Source organism: Micropterus dolomieu, linkage group LG06 (genome assembly GCF_021292245.1).
Source record: "Micropterus dolomieu isolate WLL.071019.BEF.003 ecotype Adirondacks linkage group LG06, ASM2129224v1, whole genome shotgun sequence".
NCBI classification, from domain to species: domain Eukaryota; kingdom Metazoa; phylum Chordata; class Actinopteri; order Centrarchiformes; family Centrarchidae; genus Micropterus; species Micropterus dolomieu.
In genome coordinates this window covers 17,534,555-17,557,950 of record NC_060155.1, presented here as the reverse complement: position 1 = coordinate 17,557,950, position 23,396 = coordinate 17,534,555, and the positions used below count along the sequence as shown (strand labels likewise).

The 23,396-nt window shown below is 39.6% G+C and overlaps 2 protein-coding genes and 1 long non-coding RNA gene across 4 annotated transcripts in view; 2 read left to right on the top strand and 1 right to left on the bottom strand.

Moving 5' to 3' along the window:
• The window catches only part of LOC123972808 (neurocan core protein-like), a 46,630-nt gene extending 41,634 nt beyond the window's left edge, over nt 1-4,996 (top strand). Inside the window, exons 18-20 of the mRNA XM_046052497.1 lie at nt 1,347-1,491; nt 2,603-2,785; nt 3,758-4,996. Of these exons, the coding sequence (XP_045908453.1) occupies nt 1,347-1,491; nt 2,603-2,785; nt 3,758-3,876 (447 nt within the window). The 3' untranslated portion in view covers nt 3,877-4,996. The remainder of the gene's footprint in view (nt 1-1,346; nt 1,492-2,602; nt 2,786-3,757) is intronic.
• Nucleotides 4,997-6,453: 1,457 nt separating this feature from the next.
• Nucleotides 6,454-11,143, bottom strand: tm6sf2a (transmembrane 6 superfamily member 2a). Its single transcript, XM_046052969.1, has 10 exons — nt 10,594-11,143; nt 9,364-9,467; nt 9,173-9,270; nt 8,951-9,054; nt 8,785-8,867; nt 8,570-8,694; nt 8,242-8,343; nt 8,022-8,114; nt 7,810-7,929; nt 6,454-7,716 (listed from the first exon to the last, which is right to left on the bottom strand). Exons 1-10 carry the CDS (start codon nt 10,683-10,685, stop codon nt 7,507-7,509), a joined length of 1,131 nt encoding a protein of 376 aa, XP_045908925.1. The 5' UTR covers nt 10,686-11,143; the 3' UTR covers nt 6,454-7,506.
• A 62-nt stretch (nt 11,144-11,205) lies between these two features.
• Nucleotides 11,206-15,846, top strand: LOC123973096. Of its 2 annotated transcripts, XR_006825531.1 has the most exons (4): nt 11,206-11,860; nt 11,992-12,278; nt 13,070-13,160; nt 14,909-15,846. It is a non-coding gene; the product is annotated as an uncharacterized LOC123973096 (long non-coding RNA). The 2 variants fall into 2 exon arrangements; XR_006825530.1 differs by having other exon boundaries at nt 11,206-12,278.
• Nucleotides 15,847-23,396: the final 7,550 nt, after the last annotated feature.

Below are 23,396 nucleotides of genomic sequence, written 5' to 3'. Positions count from 1 at the left end.
CACAGCGAAGATTTGAAGTCGATCGGACTAAATCCCTAGGAGGAGTTTGTTAAAGTACGCGTGTAAATCGGCAAAAATTAATTTAATCCAAAATGGCAGACTTCCTGTTGGGTGTTGGGCAATGGCTCCAAGAGGCTTTTTTGTACATCTACCACAGAAATTTCGTACACATAGGTGAAACTTTGTCCGGGGGCTGCTCTGTAGGGGGCGCTAGTGAGCCATTTTGCCACGCCCATGCGCGAAACCCATAGAATACAAATTTTTTCACCGCGACTGAATTATGCTTGGTGAGTTTTCAAGCATGTTTTGGCCCCCAAAGTTGAGGTTACTTTGCAGGGGAAAAAATCCCTTCAGTTCAATTTGTTAACTTACTGATGGCCAAGCATGACAAGGAAGGAAGTCACAAGTAGAATTATGCAAAAATGAAATGATATTAATAAAAGATGATGGAATTAACAAGAGGGAGAAGAACAGGAAGACTGAACACATTTGAGATATGTATCAGTGAGTTTGTATGGATATCGGAGTTTTTACAAAAGTACTTAAGTAATTAAGTCAAAAGAACATGTGAACTGTTGTTCTTTGCAGGTCTGGGTCATGACAATGCCTGGATCGGACTGAATGACCGTACAGTGGAGGAAGACTTTCAGTGGACTGACAGCAACGATCTGGTCAGTGATCAGTTTTGAATTGTGCCGCTGACTCCAGTTTTAAAGCCCCTAAAAAACTTCAAATCTTCAGTTCTAAGCTTTAGTAACAATGCTAAAGCTTCCAGCTAACATTGAAAAACATTCTAAGCTACTGATTAAAAGTTTCACACTGAAAAACTCAGATAATCTGTGTTGGTCTGGTTTGATCAGATTTGATATAGAGCGGCCTTTCAACATCAGCAGACAACCCCACAACTGGCATCAGATTTGGATTAAAATGCTGCTAAATTCTGATTGATGGGCATAAATACGTGACTTCAGATGAGCCCCGCCCACTTCAAATAGTGAGAAGAGTAAAATACAATTAAAGAACTCCATTGTGAAATAGCCAAAACCTTTGTATCTTTGGCAGAAAATGTTACATTCATATTGCTCTTAGTAAGAAACTGAATGAGAAAATTTTAAAGTTGCTAATTTTTAAAAATCATTTTAATTAAAAATGTGTCTCCCGTGTGTGTGTGTGTGTGTGTGCGTGCGTGTGTGTGTGTGCGTGCGTGCGTGCGCAAAATCTCATGTGGAATGTTACAAATGGCATCTTTCTGAAAGCAACAGTGTTCATCTTTTGGAGAGAAGATTGGAGATTCGGTTACAAATGAAGGCAAATGCAGCTCAACTCTGTTGTTTGCTGTTTTGCAGGTATATGAGAACTGGAGGGAGAGCCAGCCAGATAACTTCTTTGCAGGAGGTGAGGACTGTGTGGTGACCATTGCCCATGAGGATGGCAAGTGGAACGACGTGCCCTGCAACTACAACCTGCCCTACATCTGCAAAAAAGGCACAGGTACTGTCATGCTGCTGGACTGAATGGAACCAAAAGAAGTGTGAACAAACGATGACCTGCTGTCCCTCCCTGTTTGACACGCTCAACAAATCAAAGCTTAATAAAATCACGACGAGCGGTTTTTGCTTTCTTCATACAATTTGGTTGCTTGTGTGTTATCGCTGACCAGCTGGCCACCTGTTAGTCATCAATGCTCATCATCAGTCCTCGTGCCCTTTATGTAGAACAAAGCGTCAGTAGTTAGTCAGACTTCAATAGCTGTTTCACATCACTTTCTCTACAATAAAGGTCACAGCTACAGCAGATGCTCGGAAAAATTGCAGACAAACACAAACTTAAGTGAAGATTGTGATTCAGTCTCAATCCTGTATTGATTTTTGAGAGCAATATCAATCTCAGTCTTCCTCTTATTGCCATCTCTCTCTCCTCGGGGATCACTTACACTTGTCCAGAAAGCAGAACTGCAGTTATTGCCAATTACTGCCTTGTTCACAAATATGATCTGAAATTCCTCTGATCCTTCTCCGAACACTCACCCACACCTTCCCTCTGTGGCCTGACTCAGACGACCTGAATGTGAACTCAGTAGTGAGATCTTGTGGGATGCAACGAAAACTAAAGAAGGGGGGTGGGGGATGGGTGGCTGGTGGTCAGGAGGAGTTAGAAAAGGATGGAGAAGGATGGAGGAGGACAGGGAGAAAAGGGATTAAGTAGTTTGAGAGTGTTTGTTTGTCTGGCTGTGGTCTCATGACTCTGTGGTTTGGCTGTGCTCCCTGTCTGCGCAAATACCCATTACCTCCTTCTGGCCTCACAGCTCTTCTCAACACTGCCATCTAGAGGCAAAATACACATGCTATGTTGTGCCTTGAACATTTAATTTAGTGAAACAGTATGTATCTGTTTTGCTGTATTAGTATTTGTGCTTAACAAATAGTAAGTGGAAAGTGAGACTTTACTATACTATACTAGGTCATCATGGGAGGTCCTACATGATGTACTGTTGGTAGAACTTGGACTATGGCACCATATACGACTGTGATTTTAGATACTGGATTTATACCAACCTTTATCAGTATGTTTTATATGGTTTGATTTAATTTTTTTCCGGCAGTATTGTGCGGGACCCCGCCTGCAGTGGAGAACGCCCATTTGATAGGTCGGCGGAGGTCACACTATGACATCCACGCAGTTGTACGCTACCAGTGCTCTGAAGGCTTCTTCCAGCGTCACATCCCCACCGCTCGCTGCCGAGCCGATGGCACCTGGGAGAGACCCAGGATCATCTGCACAAAGTGTGAGTGTTCAGTCTATTTTTATACCTGCGTCATGTGTCCTGTATGTAAAGGAAAAAAGCTTTCCTCTTTTTTTACCAACTGATTTGAGGTTAAAGGAAAATTCATATATTTACACTTCATTTGAATTATTTAACTAACAGTATTGTTTATTGATGAAATTATTTTTTGTAATCAATTTCTGACTCATCTGATAACCTTTTACTGCCTTGGAGGCTCCATAATTATGTTCCTGACCTGTCCTCTGCCAGACTGTGTTGTAAATAATGATTTGTTTTTAGTTGGCTTTCCTGGTTACATATAGCCTAATGGCCTCTTTTTCTGCTCTTTGTGTCTTTTGATGCTCACATCCAGAGTGCAGCAGTGAAATACATTAATTTCTTTTAATCAATGAAATTATAATCAACTCAAAGAAAGGAGTGCAAACTAATAGCCCACCGGTGGCCTAGGAGTTAGGGCACCAATCACGAGCCGCAGCGTAGCTGGCTAGAGTGTCATCTTTCTATCAAGTAGAGTTTGCAAATAATTCCTCAACACCAATACACTGGCTCACATTATGTTATTGTAGATATGTTAGTGTTTATGTCGGCTGGTTATCAACAAAAAATTAAACAGAAATATGATTATTGAAGATATGTTTAAGGTAATTTAGAAAACAGCTTGTCACTACAAACAAATTTAATGGATTCTTATCAAACATGTTTTTATTCACGTGTTTATGTAAAAAAAAAAAAAGAGTATCGGATTGGATGAGTATTGGAATTCAAGACTCTTTCATGTCAGCATCATCCTCAAATCCCAGTTTCAGTTGAGCTGTAGCACAACCTTGTGGTCTCTTAAAATACTAAATTAACAGAATGAATATGTCAAAATGATATGCAAACAAAGAACCAGATGACATTTGTGATGTGCAGTACATGATCTACTGCAATATATGTACAACATCAAACCCTTTTTCCCCCCTCCACTTTTAGCCCGGCGATCACACCGGTACCGACGCCACCACCACAATCAGCACCATGAGCGCCGCAGCCACAGGAGGCACGGAGGAGATGGACATAAGGCCAGAGAGGACACACACAGCTACTACTGAACCAAATAATACCATATCTGCAATGCCTAGGTGCTAACCATGGCCCATAAAGACAGACAGTAGTTCACATCACTCCCATTTCCATTTCCTGCTTCTAACCATGCTCTGTTTAGCTTTATTCCTCCTGATTAATTAGGTTTTCTTACAGTTTATCTCCATAAACCCCTGTCCCTGAGTTAGGATGTTTTGATGCTTCTCTTTGTTTTCACCCTGCTTCCTTTAACCGAGGTCCCTGCGAACACTAACTATAACACTAACTCACTGTTATTACACTAACTCCCTCTCTAAGATCTCTGTACACTAAATCCTCCTCCTGTCTATGAACTCAAACAGCAGTGTGCGAGTGTGTGTGAGCGTATGCATGTAAGAGAAAAACTTGAAAAGTGCTGAGTCACTTTGTGAAGGTTTGCTTGTTCTACATGATAAATGACCCATCCTAGTATTCTGTTTACAAAGCACAGATGTAATTGATGCAAGATAGCATTCAGTCCCTGGTAACCCTGAGCTTTTTGTATGTGTACTGTAGCTGTTACTTTTTCCATAGAGCACCTGACTAGCGTTGTCTATTTTATTCTACTGACATGCCTTTTTCTAATATTTGCTGTGTTTTGGTGTTATGTTACTATTTATTATAAATCACTTGCTAGTGAATGTGCTTTCTTTTCTTACTTATACTTCAGAGAGCCGATGTAACATAATTTTTCTATACCAGTATAAGTCCAATACTTAACAATAAACAAAATTAATCATTAGAATACCCCTAATCTCTGTATTGTAAATATTGTGGTGTTTGTTATTGGCTGATCCTTGATCAATAGCTGGACCTTGTCCAATGAAATAGATGCCCCCATAAGCCCTCTCAGCTAATGATTATTTCCCATTGACATAGATAGTGTGGATGGGATTACATACAATACTTTCTCAAGATAACTACTTGATTGTATCTGAATTGCTAAATACTTTAAATCTTTGCACGGCTATATTTACATTTACATGATGGGTAGAATGTCACTATTTTTTGTCCTTTGGTCCCTTTGATATTTGATCAGTCATCAGTTTTTTTGGTGTTCTTATGACTTTTTGTCCTGCTGTTGTATTCCATTCTTAATAAAGTAAAAAAAAACAACAACTACATTTCTGTTTGTTTTTTTATTCAAACCAATGAACCATCAAGTGGTTTTCAGCTTCAATCATGTACTTTTTTATTAGCCACATTGAAGGTAACTGTTAGTCTGTCAGTTGATCAAACACTTTGGTCCACACTGAAGTACATTATTTCAACAATTGGATGGATTGCCATGACATTTTTAAAGAGACATTTATGCTGGATAAAGCCGACTGACTTTTACTCCTACGCCTCCATGAGGTTGAGATTTGTGTTTTGAGTGAAATGTTTCAACAGTTATTACATGGATTGCTATTAAATTAGCAAATGTTAGCATAACATGCTAGTGAGCATTGTAAACATCGCCTGCTAAACATCAGCATGGCAACATTGTCATTGTGAACATGTAAGTATTTAGCTCAAAGCACCACTGTGTCTAAGCATGGCAGTAAAGTTTTTTTTTTTTTTTTTTACTAGTGTAGAGATCCTATAATCCATTACTTTTTGACAGGAAAGTGCTGTTGTGCTGAGAGATAGTTTCCGCCATGTCACCTTGGTACCCCAGCAGATGAAAGTCTTTGTTTTTGGCTTAACCTTTCTGAGCTTTGCCACTCACTTTACATTGCACGGCACAGTGAGCATTAGTTTCATCCTGTTTGGTTCACAAGGTAATTTTTACACATCTCTGTTGTGTCTGTGAGTATTTAAAAAAAAAGAGAAGTCATAAATGAATGTGCTTGCCAGAACAGTGTAAAATAAATAACAAATCAATTAAGTCCAACACTCAACAATAATGAATTTTCTTGAGATGAATTACAGTATGGTCTTAATTTGATACCAAAGTTTGATCAGAAAAATTAAGATAAATCTTAAAAGCAGTTGACTTAAGTTGTGCATAGTATATCATAACTACTGACCACTGAACATGTAGTCTCTGCAGTGCCAGGCATATATTCTAAAATTACTTTTTCACATTTCAAAACACTGCATCTAAAACACTTAACTTGAAAACTTACTGTGTGTAACTGAAATGTGAACTGCGTTCCACGTTCACACCCCCTCTCACATAAAATATTAAATTAATGATCTATGCATCATATACAGTCCTGGACAATATTGATTCATGTGAAAACTACACTTTATTTAAAAAATAACATACCCAGGAGAAAAAACTGTTTGGGCCATGGACAGCTGGCCGACGTGTCATGTGATCATTTGTGTGGCTGTTGTGGCTGACAGCTCACCTAAATCCAGGGTTCAGCTCTTATCAATTTGACAGGAGAGTTCACCGCACACAAGGCACAATGACATCACCAACTGGAGGCAGTATTGACATCTGAAGAGATCGTTCCGTTAAACCAGCAAACTGCTCCATTTGCAGATAACTTCAGAATCCAACATTAGATTCATGATCAACTTTGGTTTTCTTATTTAAGTGCACATGCACATCAACCAATAGAGATAATGCCAAAACAGAAAAGGTTGATGCAAATGTAATTTAATCAAATGCTATTACAACTGGTCGGCTCAAATCATCTTAATCCCATTTTTTATACAAAAACAAGCCCGATTCAGTTGATTTGTTTATTGTACAAAATAAAGAGGAAGATGAAACATGGAAAACCACACTGAGATGCAGTCACAACTATTTTGGTACTCAATTAATTTATCAAGGAAATACACCAAATATTCTCTGATTTAAGCTTCTACAGTGTGAGGATTTGACGCTTTTCTTTGTTATATAATTGCAGATTGAATATCTTTGGATTTTTAACAGTTGGTCAGATGTCACCTTGGGCTTTAGGAAATGCTGGAAATTTTTCATTATTTTTTGATATTTGTAGAACCAAATGATTAATCAGTTAATCAGAAAATAGTCATTAGTTGAGGCCCCAGTGACAACAAGTAGGATCAAAAATATGTTACATAAAGGCACCAGGTGGACTTTTTCTGGTTAACTGAGTAATAATATCTGCGAGTGTCTCCTTTATCAGCAACTCTTTGTTATTCAGCAGCATTATTTACTGAATCCTATGAACACTTCTTATATTCACATTTATTTTAAACCTTGAAAGCTGTGATAGTTTTTACTGACAATTTTGGATCAGTAAAAATTAACTTCAAGCTCAAGTGGTGAGGATTTCTGCATAGAAAGATGTATAATGATGACTGTCACTCTCCAGTATTGTGTTGCCGACCTGTATGATCCAGGTTAGTCTTAGTTTGGGAAGATACCAAATGGGTATCTGCATGAGTCACCTGAAAGCCGTACAAACTGATCACAGTCCTCACCTCAATGAACAGCCTTCTTATCAGGGTCCAATAGTTCATGCAGGGAGTGCTGCTGCGCGAGGTGACTGATTTTGAACAGTTGAGTCTGACAGCAGCATTTTTACATTTCCTCTCGGTTTTAGGTTGAAATATTTTGTGTTTAATGAAGTTTGTGCGGCAACGAGAGTCCCCAGAAAACATTAGCCTTGTCACAGCATGAAGTATTCCTCGACAGTCAATAGCTGGTGTGTGGTCTAGTTTTTCTTCTTCTCATTGTTGGCCTGTCCCTTGGGAACAGGTTTCATAAAATAAGCGGGGTTGGTGTGGCAGCGCAGGGCCAACAGAGCCGGTGCAGCAGCGAGCAGCACATTGAGGGTGATAACAGGCCACCACTTGTCTGCTGGGACTCGGTACGTGAAGGGAGTGCGGGAGTGCAGAGATGCTCCGAGATGGCACCACTGGGTCTGAGAGAACAGCAGGAAGAAGTCAACTTTAATACTGTATTTTGCTTTTTCAGGGAATTTTAATAACACCAAAGACATAATAACCATAGTTACCTGAGCCATGGCCCCAACCAAGAAGATGGTCCAGTCCAACATCCAGCTGCATCCAGGTGTTTTCAGGCCATAGATGAAGACAGTGAGCAGGGGCAGAGTATAGAACAAATACACCAGCATCTGTAGTAATGGTGCACAGAAGGATCAGCTATGATTTTCGACAAGAACACACAGTATATTTGATTCAATCCAGTGTCTTTCTCCAGACTGACCATAACCCTGGGAAAGCCAACTGGGTCTTTGAGGTAGGGCTCGTACTGGTAGATGTAGGTGAAGCAGGCGTCTAGAGGACAGTCCAGCACTACCTAGAGCAGAGCAGGACTAGTGAGTTATAGTTTCCATACTATACATGTGACCTCACGTCTCAGTGAGTTCATTTAGAAGCAGTAATGCCGAACAGATGCAGAAAAGCTTCCACGTCGTTATACTTACAAAGCCTCTGAAAACAGAGAAGGCCATTGCTCCGAGTAACACAAGTGACAGAAGCAGGTCAATAGGTCGAGACAGCAGACTTTTCTTTTGCTCCACTGAGATCTAGTCAACACAGAACAAATCTCAGAAAATGTACTGTATATTTAATCACTTCAAATGCTCATTTAGGCCTGGTGTCTGTGTATAAAAAAATATATGCAACATTTCAGCAAGTGAGGAAACAGCTTCACAAAATGCTGTTTTTTTTCATCCTTTTCTTAAATTTTTGCTTTTACTTTGCTCTACAGATACACAGAATATCATAAATGTCTTCACTGCTGAAACTGACTTTGTCTGCTGTGATGACTGGCATCTCTCTGGGTCTGCTGAAGAGCAGGGACGCCGCCCAGAAAGGCACCAAAAAGAAGGGGATGTTCCTCCAGAATGCTGGTTGGATGTTAGACCCATATTTACCTGCGCAAATGAGAACATCATCAATAGGAGACATGCACAAACAACAAACACCGATGTGATGAATAAAAACTCTCAGTATGCAGCTCTTACCAATGAACACTCCCGGGATGAGGACGATCTGATGGGCGATTGAGGAGCCAGCCCACAGCAGCCCCAGGCTGCGATACGGCTTCCTGCGTGGACAGAAAATCAACAGGTTTCATTTGAGGACTCAAAGAAGACTTTGCAGATGGGTGATGGTGACGCCACAGCTTACCCCTTGAACATGCGGTGGATGATAGTGAGGAAGAGGAGGAAGTGAACGACCCCTTCCCAGTAAGACATCATCACAGCATAGGCGGTACTTAGATGAGGCTCACCCTGAAGATACAGCATGGCATGATGAATTTAAACTTTTACTTTGGACTTATAAACTTCTGAAATATATAGGAAGTAGTTTAGAGTGGGAAACGGTTTAGCTCTGTGTAGCTTCTCTTACCATCTTTAGGTAGAAGCCTATGAAGCCAGAGATGAACCCATCCTGCTCTAAAGCATTCGTCAGGCCCACCATGCAGGCGAATGAAAACTCTGCAAATACTGGGCAGACACAAAGAGGCACAATGAAAAAAACAACACTCTACCCCGTCTTCACTGACAGATGTTTGAAGGTGTGTGTTTTTATGGTTGTACCATAGAATAAGGGGTCCACTTTCTGCTTGTTTCCCACAGTGAAGACGAGGAGAAGAAGAACCAATCCCAGGATGACCATTCCCATTCCCAGGATAGGAAGAGGTCTGAGGAGTAACAGTTACAGGGAGAGTTCATACATTAGTTAATGTGCAAGTCTACACCCCAGCCAATATTTTAACTTGAAATGAAACACTGACTCAATTCAATCATGGACAGCAAATTAAATCAGCAAAGCAACTGTTTTGATAATTGACTAACATTTAAGTATTTTTTTTCTAGCAAAGATGCTAAACATGATTTGGTTCCAGCCTCTCAGTTGTGAGGATTTGCTGGTTTTATGCATCTTTTATGCATCTTTTGTGATAAAGAGTATCTTTGACTGTTGGCCAGACAAAACAAGCAATTTGTGGAGGTCACCTTGTGCTTTAGAAACATTAATAGATATTTTCTGACATTTTATAAATCAAAGACTACTCGATTAATTTAGATTGATAATTGATGATAATAATATTTGTCCTTGTAACCATAAAAGGAGAAAGGAGGTTAGAATCAAAGGCTTTTGATTGTCAACAACCCTAGAAACCATTCATTTAACTCCTGTTGGTTCCTCCATTTTGTTTTCAGAAAAATGATGCAGCACTCTTTCATTAGACTCAAAATTGTCCACACTCATCTACTCCCTTAAAAGCGTCTCCCCACTCTCAGTTAGATTTCAAATTCAACAACTCATTGACTTAATGAATAGAAAGGTTTTCTTTGGTGTAATTCAAAAGCTCAGGTTTGCTTAGGAGTATGCCAACACTGGTCAAGATTTGTACACAGCTATCAAAGTCACGTGATCTAATGAAGTAAAGAATTTATAATTAAATCATAAAAGTGCATCTCTAAGGATCAATTGCACAGATCTTAGGAGCAACAAGGAACACTGATGAATTTGAATGATTTGTTTTATATTTATTGTACACTTAAGGTAAAACATGAATTTACTAGTCTCCATTTTACTTTTTACGAGTTAATAAAATTTTCCCTAAATCCACTTATTTCCATATTTAAGGCTTAAGTTTTGTGTGTCGGCTTTAAGCACCTCGACAGCAACTTTAAACAAGGTTACCTCATGATAAACACGCCCTAGCCAAACCTCCTTTTATATCAGTGCCTTTACTGTGCGGTGCCTCCACAGCGCGAAGATGAGAGTGTAATTATCCAAAGAGCCAGTGCATGCACACTTACTGCTGAAGCAAAGGGATGTTGTTCATGGTGTACAAAACTCCAGGAGCCAAGAGAGAAATAAGAAACACGCAGACTTCCACCGGCAGCCTCATTGTTGAAAACTTCTTGTTTGACCGCTTTTAGAAAAGAAATGTCCAGATAGAAATAATCCCTGTTAAACACGCGTGGTTGCGAAGTGAGGCATGTTAGAAGCCAGTGTCCTCTCCGCTGACGCCGAGGGAAGGAGATCATTAAAAGGAGTGTCACCCGTTGCCTTTTGATCTGTGATAAAAACAAGGCCGCTGCTCCAATACGTGTAGCCTACTATCTGGTAGCCTAGGTCTCAAAGTTCACCTCAGGGGTCTAATGAGTGAAAATTTAAAGGGAGACAGATGCAAAGTTCAGATTCAGACTGCTGAATCACGCGTAATGCGTAAAATACGAACGTGTTTTATTGAAGTATGTGCTATATTTGGCTGCAGTTATTTTGTTACGCAATTAGCCTACAAGTGAATTCTGCAATGCGTTTCTACATGCTACTAGGAAACCATTTCGGTTACAGTCTATGGGTCATTCGCCATTCAGCGAACACGTGTACAGCCTGCCATCTAGTGGAGAGTCGGGGTTAGTTTTCTCACGTTTCCTTGATGACTTTTCCCAGACACTTAATTACACTTTTGTGGTTTTGCTTTCTAATTTCAACCAATTTATGGCTTTTAGGTACACGAGATGATTATGTAATGACAGAAGTAAAAAAAAAAAGTGTTGTCAGGCCTCCTGTAGCTCCTGGGGTTTGATTAAGGAGCCATCTGTCCTGTTTGATTTAAGATTAAGAACTCCTCCATCTGATGTCTTCAGTCTTGATTAGATTCTGGATTATATCTGAGACGGAACATGAAGTTCACAACAAAGATTATGTGTTTTTCTTTCCCAGTCAGGGGGGTTGTTTAACAATAATCATACAATAATTACATTTCTTAAAAAATTTCTTTACAAAATACTGACTCATAACACTCTTTTTTTCTGCATACTGTAAATAAATGTGAATTATGCACATTGCATGGGTGAACAACGTTTGTAAAGCCTACATCTAAATCAACTTTATCTTCTGTAACAAAGCGGCTGAAGAGGATTATGCTACTGTTGCCACAGAAACTTAGTGACCAGTGGAAAGAGAGAGTGTGTGAGTGGGGGGTGTCCATGAAGAGGGTAGAAGCAGACGGAGAGGCGATTCAATCAGACGTACAGACAACCCTTCGCCCCCACACAGCAGACGGGTTTTATTGAGGTGACACAGATTCCTAAAGAGTCCAACAAGTCTGCCACCATGCTGCACCCTTTAATCATCGGCATTGTGACCGCAAACACCTCTCTGACCGTATTCTATTGGATTTTCATCCTGGGCGATGCCTACTTCAGGTGGCTGGACGAGCCAGAAGACAAACCCCAGAAGGTGGTCACCGCAGCCTGAGGGAGACACAGTCAATATGGACTGACTGAATGACTGTGTGTCATTCCTTTTTGCTTAGATCTAGTCAGAAACAGCGGTTCATCTGGTAGTGCTTTCTGTTGAGTCTGCTTTTGCATTCAATCTGCTTTTTGTATTGCATGGAGAAGATTTGGAAACCCCTTTTGGTTAACTTACCTTTTTTTTTACTTAACTGAATTGATCCTGCAAGTGAATGAGGAGGGAGTCATTCTTACAGGTAATGCCATTTGTGTTATTTATCTAAAACAGGAAAATGTGTTTAATTTTACTTTTTATTATCTGTTTTGTCTTCTAGTAGTATTTGTGGCTTACAGTGTGAATTAGTTGTTCAAACCGCACTACACTTCAATGTCAACATGCGCTTCAGGTGATGCTTAATTAACTCTATCTTCTGTTTTGCCATCTGCTGACTCAGCCAAAAGGTGTTGCTGATGACAGTGGCATGTGTCGACCAAATCCTGTCAAGGATTACCTTGAACACCTTGATAATGACACAGACAGCCTTACTCCCCAGACGACCTCTCCTAAGACACATTCAGAGACCTCACACTGCGCTTTCGTTATATCACTTCTTCAGTTTTTTGTTCTTTTTTACTTCTTTACATCTTCTACTGCACAACATGACACACGTCTTCTACTACGGCCTGCACCCGGTCTCTTGGTTCATTCTCTTGGCAAATATTGCCGTTACCGTCTATGAATGGCAGTTTCTCATTACTCAGTATATCAAACTATCCAAGACAAAAAAAGAAGATGAAGCAACTCCCTAAAGAAGCAATCTACATCTACAATGTTCCAGCAAGAAGACCTGGGAGGATGAAAACTTATTTTTGGATCACTCTATACCTGCCCACTTGTAGAGAAAAATCATTGATGGTGGGGTGTTTTCATTGTTGTTGTTTTGTGTTTTTTGTTTTTTTGTGTTTTTTGTTTTTTTTGCTCTCACTACAGTAAGCAATTTGTTTGCATGATCTTAACTTTCTGCCTTGTCTTTGTGGTTATTTCCAGAGCCGACTGAGCACTGCACGCACCCATTTGGAAGTCCTTTCATTCACAAGTCACAGAAAAGAGCTGAGGAGTTTCAAGTCTTGATTACAAGGTAAGGAGTATTCCTTACGCCCTAAAACCCTGCGGTAACATCTAACAAATTCCTTACTTCATCAACATTTGTTGCTTTTCATCTGTTAAATTTTGTCATGAGTCTCTCATAAGTCACATTTCATGATACAGTTTTCCTACCCACAGGTATTTTTAGTGGCCAATTCAACCAGGAAAATTTCATTTTGATTGCATTTTGAAATATCAGTGGGATTATGTGACATGTGTGAAGAAGTGGACCTGCTGTGCTCAAAATTGATTTGAAGCATGGAATATTCATAAAGTGATGTCAGTTTAAACCCAAGTGAAAGTGGGGTTTACTGTAATATTTGCTTCTCATACACACACACACACACTCACACACACACACACACACACTCACACACACACACACACATACATACATATATATATATGCAACAGGACCATAAGCCTCTTTGGCGTATTACTGTCCACCTCTCCTCGCTTATATCTTTAATCCCAACAGATGGAACGCTGATATTGCTTTGTGACAGACTCAATCCTATTAACTCTGTCTGTCCTACATTCACCTCTCCTCCGTCTCACGCTCCTCGCTCCCCTGGATATTTGACCGAGGACCCCTCTCCAAAAGACTAGAAGGAGGAATGCTGGGATTTAAGTCTAGACAAAAGATTAGGAGACTTGGCACACTTATGGCATCACATTTTTGTTGTCTGGTGAACTACATTTTTGAAGCACTACTTTGTGACAGAGAGCTGTCACTCATAAAAGACCGCATTCTTATTTTTGAACCATCTTGACATTTCCACCTGTCATCAATCCTGCTATTCTTCCAAGCTTTAGAAAATATGAAAATGCTCAGTTACTCTTCTTCCTTGGCTCTGATGCACCCATATCACCTGTTTCCCAAGTTTTCAGAGTGCCATGACGGAGCTCGGATGACCCAAGGAAACAGCCCTGAAGCGTCATCACATTCTTTGAGCAGGCTATACCCTTGTCAAAACCATGAACCAACAGCCAGTTGGGTCTCTGCTTTTGAACCTCACACAGCTGGTGTTTGAGCACCGAGAGCTCCTCCAGCTGTCCAGAAGGAAGGAGGAGGAGGCCTATTTCGTGGACTACGTACCGCCGGCTAGAGATGCGATAACTCTGCCGCGCAATGTAGTCTATGTCCTAGTTGGGGTGGTGTTGGTTATAGTTGCCACTTATGCCATAGTGGGACATCTGATTAAAGATCTGATGCATGACCTGGCAGGTAACCCCTGACTGGTGTCCTCTCCCTCCTGTCACTCTTTCCACTCTCATGTCCATGTTTGCCGTGTCTTTGAGTCCTTTTCTCTCCCTGAGTTATTGGTCCAAGGCCGTATCAGTGTTTTGTCTTCTCCCTTTTTCCCCTTATGGGTGACCATGTTGCTTGATGACCCTCCTTCACGTTCACCCTGATGTTTGTGAGCAGAGGTCAACGTTTTTCAACAGCTTCCTTGTTCTACCATTAAGGTTAATGCCTGATGATTCAAATTTGACTAAATGACTGCTGCTGAAAGGTTTAAAGGTGTGCTCTGCAGATTTTCTGTTTTTCTTCCACGAATATCCAGACATTTAGTCCCAAAAACACTAGATCCTACAGTTCACATAATGCAACTCAATAGTATCTCTAATGAGATGACAAGTAAACTGAACTTCATGTGTAAAATCGGTAGAGTACCCCTTTGAAACACACAGGTTTTATTTCATTTCATTCTCACATTTTTTGTTCTCTCCTCACAGACTGGATTCTTGGGCCCAAACCAGTGGAAGATGATTCAGAGGAAGGGAGAACAGAAATAGAAGAAGAGCGGCGACAGAGCGTTTCCAGTAAGCTGATGGAGAAAGACAAGCTGGAGATAGAGAAGGAAAAGGCTGGGCCGCTGCCTGGTTTCAACCGGGAAAGCGGAGGCTGCCGCCGTCCATCCACCCCTCCCCCACTGAAAAGCGCCATCGCTTCATCATACCCTGGAGAAAAAAGAACATCTATTCATAGTGTGACATTCGCCTGCCCCATGACCCCTTATGCCACTTCACTTTGATTTTTGCAACATTGCTTTTTTTTTTACAGCAGTGGTTCAGATTAGTTTTTGTCCTCTATGTCATTTCAGTGCAGTGATCAGTGTTGTCGCTTTGCTGTAGTGATGCATAAGCTAAGGCAATTTTGTTTTATTTACAACACACTTGTAGTTTGTAGTGATTTTGCTAAGAAACAAATGCTTACTTTGGTTGCTTATTAAAATTGTATATAAACGTGGTCCATATTGTCACTCATTCAAAATACATTGCACTACATTATTGTTTGCTGCCCAAACAATTTCTCATGCTAAAAACATAAATGATGTACAATGTGAACAAAGATATTAATGTGGGCCGTCAAAAATTACATCCTATTTTAATAGCTGACATTTATATCTGAAAGTATACAACTTTAAAACACGTTTCAATGAAAATGTCAGATTTGCCAAGAAAGTTTTGTAAAACTGCATATAAGTTGCCATTTCTGTACATTTTCCTCACTGACCAGGCAAACTGTCATACTGTTAACATGCTGTAATTAACCCACTATGTGACACATGTTGCTGAAATGTATCGCTGAAGAAAAAAATCATGTCATTTTCCCTGTTCCCTGTTCTTGTGTTGGACTAAGCTTCTCTCCAGTAAACAAATGGATAATACAAGAGTTGTTGTTATGTCTTGTCTCTGTTAATCCATCTTACCTTCTTATAATACCTGGTTGTATAAGGGGCACTGACCTTATTTGTGAGGACCAAAGATTATTAGCCATATTAAGTACAGTTTGATATGCAAGTAGAAGAACATTATGACAGATTAAGACAGACCGATACCTACATTATTGATCTGCATGATTTTCTGTATGTGTCAGGTAAAAACTCTCTGCCTAATTAGGAAACTGCTCGCAGCATCATTCCTCTGACCTTGAGTACCTCAAGCCGCTGCAGCTAATCTAGTTTCCATCTGCGTAGCTCCAGCAGACAGATCAAGAGTTTGTACAGGGAAACAAAATGAAGAATTTGTCCGGGTGACAGATGAATAGGCCTAGCTGTACTTTTTAGGTAAGTCTTACTTGCTCTGTGTAGTGTTTAACCTGGAGTGTAAAGACACCAAGTGAATTGGAGGATCATTGCCTGCTTCCTTGCTTGTTGAAAGTATAATGTATGTTCATTGTCTTAAATTATGTGAAGCAATGAGGTTAATTCTGTAGAAATACTGTAGACACATCTTTGATTTTAAAGTTGGAGAATGTAGTATTTCCTCCTGATCTTGTTGTGACTTGCATCGAAAGACCTGTGAGATGAAACTTTTGTGCTGGCTTCTTTACAGCGATGATACCGAGGTATTAAGTGGATTCCCTAGCTGACAGCAGTTTTGAAGACGCCCAGACAGCAATGGACGCGCTGGGGGAGAGCTTAAACGTTCGTTACAAGGAAGAAGATGGGACGGTCCTCTTTGAGAACTATGTGCCCCCCTCTCGGGATGCTGTCCACCTGCCTACCTATGTTTTCTACCTGCTCATAGCCATCACTGTCGTGCTGGGTGTTCTTTATGCCATCATTGGTCACCTCATCAAAGACCTCATCCATGACTTTGCAGGTTTGTTGCTGTACAGTACTCCTTAAGCCAGAAGATACTAAAAGTGTTCTGTGTTTTATACAAAAACACATTTCCACTCTCTTTTGGATTTCCAGACTTGCTGTGTGGGGAGCAGCCTGAGGAAGTGGTGGTGAACTATTGTGAGGCCAAGGATAAGTTCATGGCAGATTGGTGTCCAGAAACCTCCCCTGAACTACAGGCAATGGCCCTTGCTGAAGAGGAAAAGATGGTCGACAGGGACTTCATAAAAGCCCCTGCCATCTGGATCATCTCTTCAGAACCTCGGGGGAGCAAGACAGGACCCCGTGTGGTCTTTGGGAAGAGGACATAGATGCTCGGAGAATGAGGGAAAAGATGACATCATATTAGAGACTTAGTTGATGCAGACCTGATGTGTCTGGTGTGATTGTATGCATACTGAGATCGCTGAGAAGTAAAGCGAATGGCTGTAATTAAACATTACTCTGTAAGGCTGAAAATGTGTTGTGATTTTGTAGATAAAGCGGTTATCGCTTGCTGGAAGTGCTAAATGCTTGAGCGCACAGTGGTCTTATGAGGACATCTAGTGGTTATTGTGGTCACTGCAGCTGATTTTCATAAATAGACAGGGACCACATTACACACAGGAATGTCAGCAGAAATTGGTGGTCAGAGATAAAAAACAAAACAAAGCAAAATAATAATCCTTAAATCATCTCATCAATGATAAAGATTGCTTAAATATTGCTTAAAAGTTTCTTTTTCTGTGAATGACTGATCTTTATGTTTCCTCTGTAGCGCATCTATGACAGATCAATCTGTCAGGTGTATCTTATAACTTTTTTGTCACATATACAATACAGTCACAGTACAACGTATGCAAAATTTGTTCTCTGCATTTAACCAATCTTTATTAGGAGCCGTGGGCAGCGACAATGCAGCTCCTGGGGACCAATACCAGATCTAAACCAGTGCCTTGGCCAAGGGAAATTGGAGCAAACAGAAGAAACCCTCGCAAACATGGGGAGAAGATACAAACTCCACAAGTATCCCCTAATCCAAACCTAGCCAGGAAACAAACGGTGGACCTTCTAGCAGTGATGCAAAGGGCTAACCACAGAGCCACTGTTCTGCAGATTGATGTTAGATAAAGTTGCAGAATGGCCTAATTTTAATAAACACAAGTGGGAAAATTCTAAATTTTTAATGTTTCAATTCCATTTATATCTTATATGTGGAGCTCTATTCACTCACAAGCCAGATCTTAGTCTACAAAACTAGAAATATATATACAAAACAAATGTCAACACTAGGATGTTTAAAATTGATTGATCATATTGGAAATTGTGGGGGGATGTAATCTCTAGGGAGAAATATATATTTTTGGATGCACAAAATAACAACCCAACTTACTGTTGCATGGAAATGAATGATTTTCATAATAATCATAATCTGAAAGTATGTCAAAATGACAAAAAAAAGTTGTATGAGTATGTAAACAGAGTCAACGTTTGTTAAAATGACTATATACACAAATTACGTTTGTAAAAATGACAATATACGCAAATTGTATAAATAAACTATAGTACATGAACAGAAAAACACAATTTACACCACCTTTATGCCACACAAATGTGTACATCTGTCATCTTGGGTTACAAAGTCAATAGTTGACTAGACTATGTGCCTATTGCCACTGTGTAGTATTCGAATCATAAGCAAAAGTAGCAATTTCATCAAAGTTTCACTTAAAGTACACAAGTATCAGCAAGAAAATGTATTCATAATGCCGGTGTTATACTGTTATATTATTGGATCATTAAATTGATGTATTAATATGTAAGTGTTACTTTAATGTTGTTTGTCAAAGTGGAGCTAATTTGAAGTACTTGGTAGTTTTATCTGTAAAAATGGATCATATTTTGTTTGTAACATCTTAATTTGAAAAGTAATTACTACTAACTCTTAAATAAATGTGGTGGAGTGAAAAGTACAGAAGTAGCTACAAGAAGTACCTCAAAATGGTATTTCCTTCCTTCTCCCCTGATCTGGCAAAATCTAACATCATTTCCCAATTACACCTGTGTGTACCTACATATAGACACAAACAGAAAGTCAGCAGTTTGTCCTATCTTTAATTATAGCACTTTTAGTAAAATTTTAGACTTTTGGACTAAAAGGCAACCACAGCCCCAGAAGAGGGTGCCAATGTAAGAATGTCCCCTTAATCTACTTGCCAGCACACCTGATACTGTCAAGGAAGCACAGGAACCTTTTCAAGCTGATATGAATGTGATGGTTTTAGAAGTGACAACCAACTAGGCCAGTAAATAACAGTTTACAGTAAACAACAGTAAAGACGTAAAATAGAATTATTCTTCAACCTTCATGCTCATGTGTGTTGCCAGAGGCTCAGCTAAGCTCTGCTCCTCCACAGCTGTTTCTGTTGGTAAGGGAAAGTTACACATTGATTCTGTTGCTTCTAACAAGATCACCAAAGCTGTGTCCCTCTTCACATCATCTTGCTGTTACTGACTGCTAAAGCAAACAATGACATAATCTCATTAACTTTGTCCCCCTAATCTCCCTTCTCTTCCAGAGCAGGACCCCGAGTCAATGTCATATCTTTAAATAGATGAAGTAATCAGAAGCCTCTGTTATAGCCTCTGTCTCTTATAAATAACAGCTAAGAGCGGTTTTAAAGGCCTATGTGATAGCCTAACTGATGTTTGGTCTCAGTAAAATGTGCCCTGAAAATATGGTTGGGTTCTTTTATTTTGAAAAGATAAACTGTCTTTAGGTAAATCATGGGTAGAGCATTTGTTTGAAGGTTGTATATATCAATTTTAGAGATGAAGGCAAGTGTAACATTTTTAATGTTTCAACTAGAGGCACAATGAAAATTGTTAAAATGATTTAAATGTTTCTGTTTGCAGTTAGACTAAATGTTAATGCTTTAATGTCATTGATTGGCCTATCCATGTATTTACTGTGTACTTCTACTTATGATAAGTAAAATTTTGTGTACTGCTTTACTTGGGGTATCTCCATTTCCCATTTTCTGCTACTTTATATTGCACTTCATTTCTAATGAAAATATTGCATTGTATTGTTGGAACTAAAGATAGTTTTCTGATAATACTTACCTACTTCTACTTACGTAAAATATCAAATTAGCCTACTTCTTCCACCACTGGTGTTTACTATTTATTATTTGCTTATATCTGAATATTGTATGAAGCTACTGGTAATTTGCATTTTGATAAACTCCCATGATGCACCCCCAGAAAATGGACATGAAGGGCACTATAATAAGACACTCAGTGTATGTGCTATAGAGCAGTAGCCTACTACATGATAAGTGTGTACTATCCTGTCTCAGTGAAAACTGGAATAGTATACTACATTTTGCATTGACAACATGGCTGTGGTGCTTTTATTTTGGAGAAAAAAAAAAAGATCTATCTTTAGTTAAACCAGTGAGTACAGATCATTATTTTGAATGATGTAACCTCAGAAAGCGATTTGAAACAGCATCTTCTACCTCAGCTGGTGGTGGGCTGCTTGAACAGCAGGGGCTCCACTCTGAGGGATGGGGGCTCTGTAACGTCCTTGCTTTCATTTCACAGGGCGCGCATCCTCACACACCCCCTCCAATCCAAACCCGAGCAGTGTGCGGTGCGTCAACCTCGTACATTAACATGTTCCTGTGTGGCTGTATTTTCTCCTAAAAATGAACAATGGACGGGTGAGGCTGGCTGGCATGGATGCCCATTGACTAAAGGAAAAGCCTATATGGATTGGAGCTCATCGTCACCGGAGCAAATCTGGGGAGAGTCTGAGAGGTGAGGCAGCATTTAGCCGATTGTGTGCGCTGAGGGACACCGCAGCGGAAGACTATAGCGCTCAGTGGGTATTTTAACTAAACATGACCCGGCCATATTGATCATGGTTTGGGCAAATTAAACCCTCCTATCGGTTACAATGTCGTTAATTTCAATCTTATGTCATAAAGCAGTCGTACACCCTCCGGTGTAATAAGGCCTTTTCCCCAGACAAGACGTGTCTGTATCACAGTAGAAATCTGCATGCTTCATGGATCAGTGGATAAAGGTAGCTTATTGAGGCCAGTGGCGATAAACATTTTGACTTTGATCTCTCATATTGCACTAGATGTCTGTATTTCCCCCCAAATACATTTATAAAGATTTTCTGATGATATGGATATGGTTTCAGGATGCAAATTTTGACCTACTTTGCACAAATTGCCTTATAGTAGCAACTATTTTAAGGGAACGCTTGTGCGTTTGGGCAATAGGGCCCAGGAGACACTTTGTGTGACAGGCTCAGAAGTAAAAGATACAATTCCTTCACACACTCATGTGCTGAAAGAAAAAAAAGACTGAAAGCATGACTTTAAATATTCCTAAACGTTTTGACAGTCACTCATCACAACCCACATTATGTATTAAACTGTTACTTAATGGCACTCCCCTACAGTTGAAATTCTCCATGCAGTGTGTCATATTGTATGTAGGTTACTGCATCATCAGATCCCTCCCACATAACCAGAAATGGACCATTCCACTGTTATTTGCCCAGTCCACAAGAAAACAGCAGTGCACTGATTTTGCCCACCACAAAGATGCAGCATGTGAACTATTTATCCACCTGGTGAACTTTTAAACCCCTGGCACACACCAACTGTATTCACATTTTCTGTAAAGCCAGCACCTGTCAAGAGAATTTACGAGGCAGAGACTGCAAAGGGGGCCTAATGCAGCTTGTCAGGAAGAGAAAGTCAAATTAGTGCTTAGTAATGCTACTGTTATGTGTCTGTGAATCACTGAATGTGTGTACATGTGCTCAAACCATTTTTTATCACAAGATTAAAAGAAGGAATTATTCCAGATTGCAACTGTCTGTAAGCACCCCCAATTCTGGTTAGACAGCAGATAGGCCTGAGAGGCTCTTTTAAACTCAGTGGCTCATCTTATCCCTCCAAGTATCTCCTTTCCCCTGCTGGGACTTCCTGATGACCCCCAATTCCCTGTAGAGGTGCAAATGAGATCATGCTGCTATAGTGAAAAGATTTAAGTGGCTTTTTCATTTCTAGAGGAGCTTCATGCTATTCAGGAATACAAAGATTATTTTGTTTGATAGTTATTATTTCAGCAACCAGGACAGCCAGTAGGTGATTTTTAATGTTCACATCCAGTAGAAGAATATGCCTACGCAAAATATGTAATTAGCACAATAGCAGTTCTATTAAATTTAAATTACTATCGCAATTATAATATCACAAATTTGGCTAGGCCTATATGATATCCTACTGTCCTAATATAATGTTGCCAAATGCAGGTTTGGGTGGATGTGTGTCTCTCTTACTCTCCCTCTTATAAAGGAGCACAACAGCAGACAAAGGGAAAGAGAAAGTGCGTTAGCAGAATTAAACAGAATAAACAGAGATGTTTCCTGTTCACACTTATTTGTTAAATAAAGCAGTTCTCTGTGCTGCAAATTGAGTGTTTATTTTACAATATAATGTAACAATTATACATTATTTCAGAGTTTAGTAAATGCCCCTAAAATCAGTTCAGTGGGCAAACAAATAAAAAAAAACCTCATTCTCGTACTCAAGCCTACAGGTCCTCTTTCTGTCAATAAGGTGAACAACAGATCATATGTTTGTTTTCATTCTCAGTTTATATGAATTTCTTTCTAAACACAAATGTAGTGTTTTAAACAGGAACAGTGTGATTCTGTTCATGAACAGACAAAAGTTCAATTAGATTTATTAAATATGTCTAGTATGACATATAATACAAGCTAATTTTTTCTCAGTAAGTAACCATAACAATATTTATTCATTAAACAATGTTATTTCTTAAGCCCACTTCAATCAATATTACTTCTTAAGCTCATTTCATACAAGGTGGGTTGAGTGGGGAATTATTTTCTTTCTTGCAATTATTGTATTTAGGGTTTCCCCTCATTGGACCGGTTAACAGGGTGTTTTACGTTTTATGTCGTCTTAAGACATTGAAATTTGACATGTTAACAGGGTGTTTTATGTTGTCAGACGAGCACCCCCTGCTCCCAGGTGGAAAAACTTACTCCAAATTCGCTTCTTTTTCTCTACTAACCAGCCAAAAAACTGTTTTTATTCAAATTCAAGGGTGTAGAATTTAGTAGGGATGGTAGAAACATGTTCCTACCAGTATCCAGCAAAACAGTTAACGCTGTTACAACCACTGTTGTCTATAAGCGTCTAGTCAATGTATTTGGTAGACAAACAGTTAACAGCTCTTGTTCTCTACTAGAGTCTCATGTGTTTCTAAGTTTTGAAAAATTATGTACTCCCCCCTCATAAGCCAACAGTGGTTTAGTGCACTACCTTATTGACCATTTTCAGACCCTCTGCAGCTTTATTTCTAAAAATCTCCCACTTTGAGATGTTTTTATTGTCCTCACCAACAGAGTCATGAAATAGCCACCCTTGTTGCTATAGGTTTTTGATTTCACAGATTTATTTGTCACTCACTCTTGCGTGTTATGTGCACTGTGTTACACCATGCTGACAATGCTGTTTTTTTTTTTGTTTCTCTGGACAGCGCTGTGAAAGAGGAGACTTCAT

Coding starts and splice junctions, on each gene's coding strand:
- tm6sf2a (XM_046052969.1), bottom strand. CDS start 10,685: ATGAGGCTGCCGGTGGAAGTCTGCGTGTTTCTTATTTCTCTCTTGGCT. Junction 8,868..8,950: donor ATCCACCGCATGTTCAAGGG/GTAAGCTGTGGC, acceptor CTGTCCACGCAG/GAAGCCGTATCGCAGCCTGG. Junction 7,717..7,809: donor TGGTTGGGGCCATGGCTCAG/GTAACTATGGTT, acceptor CTGTTCTCTCAG/ACCCAGTGGTGCCATCTCGG.